The sequence below is a fragment of the Salvia hispanica genome, chromosome 2 (assembly GCF_023119035.1).
Source record: "Salvia hispanica cultivar TCC Black 2014 chromosome 2, UniMelb_Shisp_WGS_1.0, whole genome shotgun sequence".
In the NCBI taxonomy this organism is placed as follows: domain Eukaryota; kingdom Viridiplantae; phylum Streptophyta; class Magnoliopsida; order Lamiales; family Lamiaceae; genus Salvia; species Salvia hispanica.
Genome location: NC_062966.1, coordinates 21,784,919 through 21,795,057, shown reverse-complemented (window position 1 = coordinate 21,795,057; position 10,139 = coordinate 21,784,919). Strand labels below are relative to the sequence as shown.

The 10,139-nt window shown below is 37.1% G+C and overlaps 2 protein-coding genes across 2 annotated transcripts; both read right to left on the bottom strand.

Annotated features, from left to right (window-relative positions):
* Positions 1–4,704: 4,704 nt before the first annotated feature.
* Positions 4,705–6,349, bottom strand: LOC125205285 (probable 2-oxoglutarate-dependent dioxygenase AOP1). The gene is made up of 3 exons (XM_048104122.1): positions 5,874–6,349; positions 5,481–5,802; positions 4,705–5,066 (listed from the first exon to the last, which is right to left on the bottom strand). The coding sequence occupies exons 1-3, from the start codon at positions 6,245–6,247 to the stop codon at positions 4,818–4,820; spliced, it is 945 nt and encodes a 314-aa protein (XP_047960079.1). The 5' UTR covers positions 6,248–6,349; the 3' UTR covers positions 4,705–4,817.
* A 2,114-nt stretch (positions 6,350–8,463) lies between these two features.
* On the bottom strand, positions 8,464–10,037 carry LOC125205284 (probable 2-oxoglutarate-dependent dioxygenase AOP1). The gene is made up of 3 exons (XM_048104121.1): positions 9,595–10,037; positions 8,993–9,317; positions 8,464–8,872 (listed from the first exon to the last, which is right to left on the bottom strand). Exons 1-3 carry the CDS (start codon positions 9,966–9,968, stop codon positions 8,618–8,620), a joined length of 954 nt encoding a protein of 317 aa, XP_047960078.1. The 5' UTR covers positions 9,969–10,037; the 3' UTR covers positions 8,464–8,617.
* Between the last annotated feature and the right edge of the window lie 102 nt (positions 10,038–10,139).

The window sequence follows — 10,139 nt, the reverse complement described above, 5'->3', positions numbered from 1 at the left end:
AAATAACCAAAACAATAATCATCAAGGAAATTTTCGACAGAACCAAGGTCAAGGACAAAACTTTGGTCAATCCAACTTCAGACCACAACGGAGTTTGGATGACATGGTCCATGATCAAGTGAATTCACAGCAGTTCATGCAAGGTAACCTACACTCCAACAATGACATGGTGCATAAATTGCAAGATGCTCAGTCAGAACAAAAAGCCGCCATGGACATGATGGTGAAACAACTTTCCCATATCGCAGTTTCCTTGAATGAGATGCGAGGGAATGAAGGAAAACTTCCTGCTACTGTCAAGCCGCCAGACCGAGCAAACATTAGTCAAATCACCTTGAGATCTGGACGGGGTTACGAAGGGCCGACGTTGGAAACTGAGGAGGAAGTGCTTATGCAAACCAAAGAAGGGAAACAGAGTCAGAAACAGCGAGAGGAAGGCGCTGGACCGAAGGAGATCATTGTTCAGAGAGACCTCCAGAAGGAAGATGTAGGGGGATGTCTACCTCGATCAAGGGACCCGTTTTTCCTAGACCCCGAACCTGAGGAAGGAAGTAGGGAAGGAAACAAAGCAGTTGATGAAACCCAGGCTGGGACTTCCACAAATGCAGTAAAGCGAGCAAAACCATTTCCATATCGAGGGGAGGCGAAGAAGAAAAATGATGATACAGAGGATCTCATGGAGATTTTCAGCAAGTTGGAAATCAACTTGCCATTCTTGCAAGCCTTGAAAATGCCCACATTCAGTAAGTTCATCAAGGAGTTTATTGCAGGGAAAACCAAGCTAGATGGGAAGATTGTGATTGGAGAAACTGTGTCTGCTGTGATACAGAAGAGAAGGATGCCCTCGAAATGCACCGACCCAGGTATGTTCACATTACCCATCTCTTTAGGGGATATCAAAGTTGAGCATGCCATGTGTGATCTAGGGGCGTCAATAAATGTTTTGCCACTTTCGATCTATAAGAAGCTAACCGGGGTAAGAATGGTTGCTACCAAGGTAGTAATCCAGCTAGCAGATAGAACTTGCATTTGCCCTGAAGGAGTGTTGGAAAATATTATAGTCAAAGTGCATGAATTTCTATATCCTGCTGATTTTTACGTGATCAAGATGAATGATAATGAGTCTGCTGAGTCTAGTGGGGTACTTTTGGGGAGGCCATTTTTGCGTACGGCTAAGACCATTATCGATGTGTTTGATGGAACAATTTGCTTGGACTATAATGGGGAAAAATTATACCTTTAGCATAGATGAGGGGATGAAAAGACCTTTAGATGTCGAGAATCTCTACGCTATTGATGTTATTAACCCTTTAGTCCAAGAATATCTTGAGACATAATTGATACAGGAACAAATCGACAACTCGGAGTTGAGCCATTCGATTGACAAAGAGGTTGTGGGATGGTGTGCAGCAGTGAACACAGAGGAATTGACAGATGAAGAGCTCACAGAGGCCATTATGGAATTCTGCAGAAACCCGGAATCAGCTAGGTCCAGGGGATCGGTTTATGTGGCCAGTTTGGAAAAATCTCCTGGGTAGGGGAAAGAGACTTTACCGGAAAATTCAAAAAAAAATCCCTTGCCTCAGGAGACTAATGGAACGAAAAAAGAGCTAAAAACACTTCCACCAGGCCTTAAGTACGCTTACTTGGAGAAGGACGAGACATTTCCAGTAATAGTCAACAGCAACTTGACCAAGGAACAAGAGAAGGAGTTGTTGGAGGTCATCAAAAGGAACAAGAAGGCAATAGGATGGACTCTCTCAGATTTGGTGGGAATAAGTCCAGATCTTTGCATGCACCACATCCGTTTAGAAGAAAGTGCAAAGGCTCATCGAGATGCACAACGGAAGCTGAACCCGAACATGCGAGAGGAGGTCCTAAAGGAGGTATTGAAGGGACAGAGCTCGGCTGCATTGTAAACTAGAACATAGTCCTTAGTCCGATTAAGGTACTTGAGTATGTTCTTTACGGCAGTCCAATGTCCTTGGCCGGGAAATAATCCTAATAATTATGAAAAGATATGGGAAATCAATAACTAAATAAATAATAAGATGTGGGGAATATTTTAGGAGATATGCTCGTATCATTATGTAATCATACGCGTGGGGGAGGAGCCGGACTGAGGTTATCCCGATGTAGTAAAGTTTCTGGAGGGGTTTGACGTGGATTCTCCACATCAAGTTAGCAATGACCTATGGAAGGAGGAAGAAATCCTGAACTAGGCCGAGATACTCCTCCAGCTCGGTTTTCCATTCACGTATCACGTGTGAATATCCCGTGGAATCGACAAACTGCTATGTTTGAAGAGGTTTGTAGCTTGTACTTATATAGTGGACAGTGAGAGCAATGATGTATCCAACAACATGTAGAGTTAAGGTTGTGATAAGTAATTTCTTGTCACTTGGGACACGGTGAGGCTCGAGAGGGGCTCGTGTAAGTAGTCTGACGCGCGATTTCCACATCTTCTGACAGAGGCGGAGGGTTAACGAAAATGCTACGAGTACTAGAATCTTCACCGTGTAGTCGATAACGTTCAGCCATTGGCTGTTCTGTAGGTCATCGGATTGGTTTTCACTTAACTCGGTCGATGCCTTTCTTAACAGAGCTTCCGCCCCTGTAACGAGCGGGAAGCTGTACCCGAGAGCTTGTACTCCCACTCCCAGCAATGACGGACCCATAAAATCCAATTCGTGGGGTCGAAAACTAATTAATAAATATAATATAATATTTAAATAATTATTATATATATTAGTAAAATTTGAATATTGCATTATTTTTCGTTTTGCAAGGTATTTAACACTCCCTCCGTCATTAAATGTCTCATTTTCCTTTTTCATCTATCCGCGAATAAATGTTCTATTCCACTTTTACTATATTTGGTAAGTAGACTCTACATTTCACTAACTAATTCAACTTACATTTTATTATAAAACTAATATATAAAAGTAGGCTCCATATTCTAATAATTTTTCTACCCACTTTACCACATAAAGTTAAATAATTTCTTAAAATCCGTATCGGTCAAATATGGGACATTTATTCATAGACGGGAGGATTAAATGCGAGTAACATAATTTTTTAAAATAGAAAAACCACATCAAAAACTTTATAAAATTTAATTTTTTAGACTGTTACTATAATTTTTTTTAATGTTCCATGTATCATTTATATTATCAAAAATATGTCTTAGCTAGCGTCTAAGTTTACTATTTAGTTTTATTTGTAATTTTACAAATATTATTTTTATTTGCAACTACAAATAAAAATTTAACTCTAAATCAATCATACTTATTTAGTTGTAATAAATATTTTAGACCAATTTACTTAAGGGGGAGTGTTATATTGCTAACTCAATACCTAATTGCTAACTACAACTAAATAATAGCCATTAGATATTCAAATTAAGGGCCTAGATCATTAATCACGAAATGTCAATACGATCAACAAAAAACGTCAATAAAGCCATAGGATTAATTCCATAAAATATCAATAGGGGTATTAATGTCAATTAACTACATTTAGTTATAACTAACTTTTAAAAGAAATCCCAAAACGTTAAATTCATATAACATATATCAAATTAAAGATAATTTTATAAGGATTCCAACGATATCATACATGCTATGTTCCGACGTCAAAATTTTTAAAAAAAAAATTAAAAATTTTTCAATTTTTTCGTAAGCAGAAATGTCAACATACTATATAAAATATGTCAATATAATACATGTAGAATGTCAATATAAGCAATGGGTTAACATTCTTAAAGCATTGTGTTGACATTCTCAAAGCATTGTGTTGATATTTCCGAAACAATATATTGATATTTTCATCTAAAACCCTAATTTGGCGTTTTTTTTATCTTTTTTTATTTTATTAATAATAACAAAAATTACACATAGCAAATTGTTGACCACATATTTTCTAAAATTCTATGGCCTTAAATTAGTTATAGTTAGCAATTAAGTGATGAGTTAGCAATCACTCTCATTTATTACTTAAGACTCTAATGATAAAATATAATTTAAACTAATCAAGCATATCTTATCTTATTAATTACATTTACACTTAAACAAAGAAATAAAATAACGTTGCATTAATCAATATTAGAAACTATTTCAACTACCTAGGTTTACTAAAAGAAAATTAGAGCACTGCGCCGCCGCTCTTCGTTCTCCATTATCGTCACATCTCTCTTCTTTTTCAAACTTTTCAAGAAGCTTATTCTTCTAATTCTCTTCCTCTTCTCTCTTTCATGTCGATGAAGCAGCCATAGCATGGGGTCGGAGCCGGAGCAGCCATGGGTCGACGGCCTATTCTGAGAGGTTCTCGGAGGTATTCACGGACCGGCGGTGGGGTCGGCCGACTCCACGAGGAAAGCAATAAAAGAAGAAACAAGGAATAATTTCAAGAGGAATAAATAATTCAATAAAAAAGTATTATTACTATGGTTCGAGAGAAAGTAACGGTATCAACTCAGGACCACGAACTCAAACTAAATTAGTTCATATTTTTATTGGCACAGACCCAAATCCGAATAAAGCGCGGCCCAAGCTAACCCAAATGGCCAAATCCATCTCATGACCCATTTTAGAAATAAACACATGAAATTAATAAGAGTGATATTACTAGTCATTTTTATTATGCTTGTGAATAAATCTAGAAATATTCAGTACTATATTTTACTCGGTAAGAGATAGCCATATATAGAAGCAAAAAACTGACATTAACTTTGATATATAAACCACCAAATCAAACACACAATATTTGACTTATTGCAGTTCAATCACCATAAATATAAAAATACATGGTTACTTTAATCAAACACCACAAAAATCTTGGAGCAGATTCTGGGATCGACGACCTTGTTCTGTTTCGTAAAACTTGAGCAAATCCATGTGAAGGAAGGGTTTGAATTTCAAAGGATGTTGACCATCAACCAACTCCTCTGGAACTTCCACAGTCTTGGTAACGAAAGTAAACAGCCCAGCTGTGTATCTTGTTTCCTTTCCCTCACTGTCCATCGTAACTTTGTGGATCGGAGAAAGCACCCGATCATTACTCCACGCCTATTTTATCACCAGACGAAATCAGAAAAAATTATTGAAGTATTGTTAATTAGTACACCCTCCATCCCCCAAATTTTGTCACAGATTGACCGAGCACGGGTTTTAAGAAATGTAATGCAAAGTGGGTTGAAAAAGTTGGTAGGGTGTGGGTCCTACTTTTAAAGTATTAGTTTTATAATAAAATATGAGTGAGAATAAGTTAGTGGAATGTGGGTCTACTACCAAAAATGGTAAAAACTGAAATGTGACAAATTTTGTGGGACGGACGGAAATGGAAAAATGTGACAAAATTTTAGGGACAGAGGGAGTAGTTGAAAGAAAATAGGTTACCAAAATTTTAAGGGGGCTAATTGTTATACATGTACAGGCCAAAATAGAAAAATAAGACTGCTGGTTATGTACGAATATACTAACCTTGCAAGCATCTCCGGCCATGACTACAAAAGAGGCGGGCGGGAACTGGACATTAATCCACTGCCCGTCTCTTGCCCTAGTTTGGAGGCCGGAGATGTGATTTTGATAGAGTATGGTGATGAAGCTCTTGTCCGAGTGTGGCGGAAGACCCAACGTATTCTCTCCCTCGTCTGGGACCCCATACTTCATCAACCGGAGAAGATAAGTGGTCGCGTCGCCATATGACTTTGTGTGCTTCTCCACGCCGTAGCTCTCAAACAGCATAGCCACCACCATTTTATCTAGCTCTGCGACCGTCTTTGCAAAGCTCATCATGGTCTCACTAGAGTTAACTTAAAAAAATTAGGGTTTCCAAAAAAGAAAATTAGGGTTTATGAAAAAAAAAATAGTAACCAGAAAGATTGGTTGCCCTGAGGCCACATGAGAGTGGTGAAGCTCTGAGCTCCTTCGAGAGTGTCTGCGTAGTCGATGCCTAAGGCTTCGTGGCGGGGTGCCATGGGAATTTGAGCAATGTGTCCATGGTAGGGTTTTTCGTTGATGTTTCGGATTTTGGTTTGGACGGGAAGATTGAACGCGTCAGCAGTTGCTTTGAGGAAGGATTTGTGGAGTTGGGGTGAGATTTTGTCATATAATGCTACAAAACAACCATGGTTTTCAAATGCTTCTCTTATGTTTTTGGAGGCAGATGACCAAGAATTTGAGCCTGGCTTCATTTCTGGATTGTTGAAGTCTACTACTAGAAGCTCAGGGGTAGTTTCGGAACCCATTATTATTACTTTGTTTCTGATTTTGGAGATGCAAGTTTGGTTTGAAAAAATGGTAGATTGTTATGGGTTTATATGGTAAGATATTGAAAATGAAAAATACTAGCTAGCTAGACTTAATAGTTATATCAAATGTGAAGCACGAGTTCCTTTTTATTAAGATGTCACTTTACTAGAAGCCAAACATTAAGGGACATGTATATATTATCTATTTGATACGAGATATCATCTAGAAAATGACATATAACAGCCTAGGGTCGTATTGTACGATGAAACAAAATAGCTTTGTCCATGTATGAATAACTCAGTAGCGTAAGAGATCTTCCTCAAATCAATTTAAGTGAATTTTAGTGATGCATACGTAGTTGTTAGGAGGAAAGTAGTTGTCGAGAAAATTGTAGTTATATTTCTTGGGTGAGTTTGTGTGTAGATTGATTGATTAAAGACATATTTAAAATTGTGATATTTGAGTGACTTCACTAAAAACAAAGAAAATAAGAGCCTATTTCCACATCACATGCATGTGCCACGTACACTAGAAAAAAAACGACAATTATTGAGTATCACTATTAAAACGACAATTATTGAGTATCACTATTAACATTTAGCGGGCCCTTTAAGAGCATCCTCATCCGTGCTCTTAGCTAAGAGCACGGAAGTGGACTCGAGTCCACTTTTACTCCTTATTCTTAGCTAAGAGCATAATACCCACACCGTGCTTTTAGCTAAGGACAAGCTCAAGGGTCCCATCATTTTATTAGTTAATTTAAATAAAAACATTTCCACGATATTAAATTGCATTAAAAATTTAAAATTACATAATTAAAATCTTAAAAAATAAAAATTACATAATCAAAATCTTAAAAAATAAAAATACATAATTAAAATCCTAGAAAATAAAAAAATATATAATTAAAATCCTACAAATTAAAAATTACACACGTGGAAGACTAGTCCTATATCCCCAATTGCCTCTTGAGACCCCGGATCATTTGCTCATGTGTTGCAAGTTGATCCGGAGTCATCTTAGATGTATCGTTCAAATAGAGTTGACCCAATAGTGTGGTGGGAATTTCGATGAGAGAATATGAGAAAAAAGATGAGAGAATGTAGATGATAGAATAGATGAGAATGTGATTTTTTTTGTGTTGAAGTGGGGGTATTTATAGATGAAAATGTGAATTTTGGGGAAAATAAATTAAAAGTGGGTAGAAAACGGATATAATTTTTTGGGAAGTGGGAAAATAATTTTTTTTTATTTAAAAACATTTTTTTAAATAAATTTTGAATTTTTTAAAAAAATAAAAATAAAAAATCTAATTTGCCAACGGCTATGCCGTTAGCCAATAAGAAGACGCCACGTAGGGCTGCTCAGCGGCACGGACGTGCTCTTAGCTAAGAGCAGCGCCGTGCCGTTGGCACGAACAGACGAGATGCAGCGGCGGACGGACGCCGCCTGCTCAGCGGCACGGACGGACAGACAGCGGTAAGAGCGCCGCTGCGGATGCTCTAAGGTCTATCCAGAACTAGAATTGAGAAGCGGGACATAATTGTGAATTTTTCTAATTAAATGATAGTATTAATCAATAATCAAAGGTAACATTAAACGCTGGCCTGTAGAACAATATCAAAGTAGACGAAGATAAAAGGACAAACATGACACCAATTTTTAAATTAGCATTATTGATTAATAATTAAAAATGCAGCGATTGGTATATATCTGTCCATGCATGCTTGGGTAAAATACAATTGCAAGAGATCTTCAAATTAATTTAATTGAAATTTAATGAGATCGGCCGGTTTGTTAGGATAAATGTAATTGTCAAGAAAATTATGTGGAGTAATTACTTTTTGCATATTATACTAGTAGTTGATTCGCTTAAGTTAAGGGAATACTATTTTTATTCGAATGCATAGTTAAAAAGCGTTTCTTTTTAAAAAAGCAAAATAATACTTGTACTACTTTTTAGATAACAAAAATGGCAGTTTACTATAAAATTTATTTATTTTAGTTAAGACTAATTACAAGTTTGTTTACGAGGAAAATTGGCAGTTTAAGGTGATGTAAGTAATTCGTAATTTGAAATAAAAGAACTTATGACCATACATGAGTATTAGATGTAATTTTAGACTTGTTAAATTACTTCCCTTAAATTTTATTTTCTTAGAAATCTACAATATCCTTCATTTTAATGAAAACAAAATTGTCATTCATAATGTTTCCAAAACAATATTATCAATAGCAATACTTGACTTACATTTTTCAAACAACAACACTGGAAATCAACCAATACACACAACAGTTTATTTCCTTAAACACAACATTCAACTTATGTAAAAACCACACAAATTTATTATACAAATGACACACTCTCATTGTGAAACACCACAATAGGTAGTTATAGCACTCTCCAGCCTTCTGTTTTCTTCTTGGCTGAAAAAATCAAGATACTTGAGATGATCAAATGGCTTGTATCTCAGAGGATGTTCATCGTCCACGAACTCTTCGGGCGTCTCCACCATATCTTTCTCCATGAATGAGAACTGCCCAACTGAGTATCTTGCTGCTTCACTCCCTTCCATAGTCACTCTGTGATGAGGGGACTTTATCCTATTGTTGCTCCATGCCTATTCCAAAACAAAGTTCGTAAAATGAGTAACTCATCCCCTTAAAATGCCTCATAAGAAGAAAAGATTATTGACGAATATATAGAAGAGACATGATAACTGCCAAGTTGATAAACTGACCATGATTGCATCACCGGCCATGACAACGATGGAGGAGAGAGGAAGCCCGCGGACGCCAAACCATTCGCCATCTTTGGCTTTGATCTCGAGGCCATCAACTTGGTTTTGATGGATAGTTGACATGAAACTTTTGTCAGTGTGTGAAACAAATGCCATTTTGTTCTCACCGATCTTGGGCTCTCTGTACTTCATCACTTTGCAGAGGTAGTTGGCAGATCCCACGTACCACTCGTGGTGTTTTCCGACACCATAGCTCTCGAACACCATTCGCACCACGATCTTCTCCAGTTCCGCTGCCAACTTTGTGTACGCAACTAGGTTTTCACTGAATAGTCATTTAAGTCATGAAATTTGGTCAAATTTTGTTCTGTCCTATAACGGTTGAAAACAGTCTATTGGTGATGCTATAATAAAAGTCGTTTCATAAAAAAAAGAGAAGAAAATAAAGTAACAACGAAAAAAAAAGAAAATCCAAAGTACTTATGTTAACGTTGTATTGAGCATCACCAAAAGATGTTATTTCGTATGCTGATGAAACAATTACGAAAAAATTGAAATTTCAAAGTGACTAACTAACAAGCAACAAGAACACACTTACGTACCAGAAGGTGGGGTTTCCGTTAGGCCACATGACGTTTGAGAAATCTTGAATTCCTCGGATGGTGTGGGCGTCGTCGATGCCCATGCTTTCGAAGAGAGGAAGGAAGGGGATCTGGCCGACGTAGCCGTAGAGGGGCTTGGAGGACTTGTTTTGGACCTTGGTTTGAGTTGGGAGAGAAAATAGGCTTTGCAAGGATTCGAACACTTGTTCGTGTATTTCTTTGGTGAGTTTGTCGTAAATTGCTACAAAGCAACCATATTTTTCAAGAGCATCAACTACTTTTTTACATGTCTCCGACCATGATTCTGTCTCAGGGTTTGTGTTCTCGTCTGTGAATTCTATCACAGCAAGTTTGTGAACTGTCTCCGATCCCATGGTTGATTGATTGATGTTGTGTGTGTGTGTGAGAGAGAGAGTGTGTTTTCGATCAATTTCAAGAAACAACACCTATTTATAACTAGATACCATAGTTAAATTATTATGATGGGCTGATAGATTAGAAATGTAAAAATTGAAAATGATAATTTCTGGGTTATATAATTGGTA

What these genes read in the sequence shown, in the direction of transcription:
- LOC125205285 (XM_048104122.1), bottom strand. Translation starts at nt 6,247, where the DNA reads ATGGGTTCCGAAACTACCCCTGAGCTTCTAGTAGTAGACTTCAACAAT. An exon ending in CAGGGCAACCAATCTTTCTG is followed by an intron (nt 5,803 to 5,873) that starts GTTACTATTTTT and finishes AGTTAACTCTAG; the next exon opens with TGAGACCATGATGAGCTTTG. An exon ending in TGGCCGGAGATGCTTGCAAG is followed by an intron (nt 5,067 to 5,480) that starts GTTAGTATATTC and finishes GTGATAAAATAG; the next exon opens with GCGTGGAGTAATGATCGGGT.
- LOC125205284 (XM_048104121.1), bottom strand. Translation starts at nt 9,968, where the DNA reads ATGGGATCGGAGACAGTTCACAAACTTGCTGTGATAGAATTCACAGAC. An exon ending in AACGGAAACCCCACCTTCTG is followed by an intron (nt 9,318 to 9,594) that starts GTACGTAAGTGT and finishes ATGACTATTCAG; the next exon opens with TGAAAACCTAGTTGCGTACA. An exon ending in TGGCCGGTGATGCAATCATG is followed by an intron (nt 8,873 to 8,992) that starts GTCAGTTTATCA and finishes GTTTTGGAATAG; the next exon opens with GCATGGAGCAACAATAGGAT.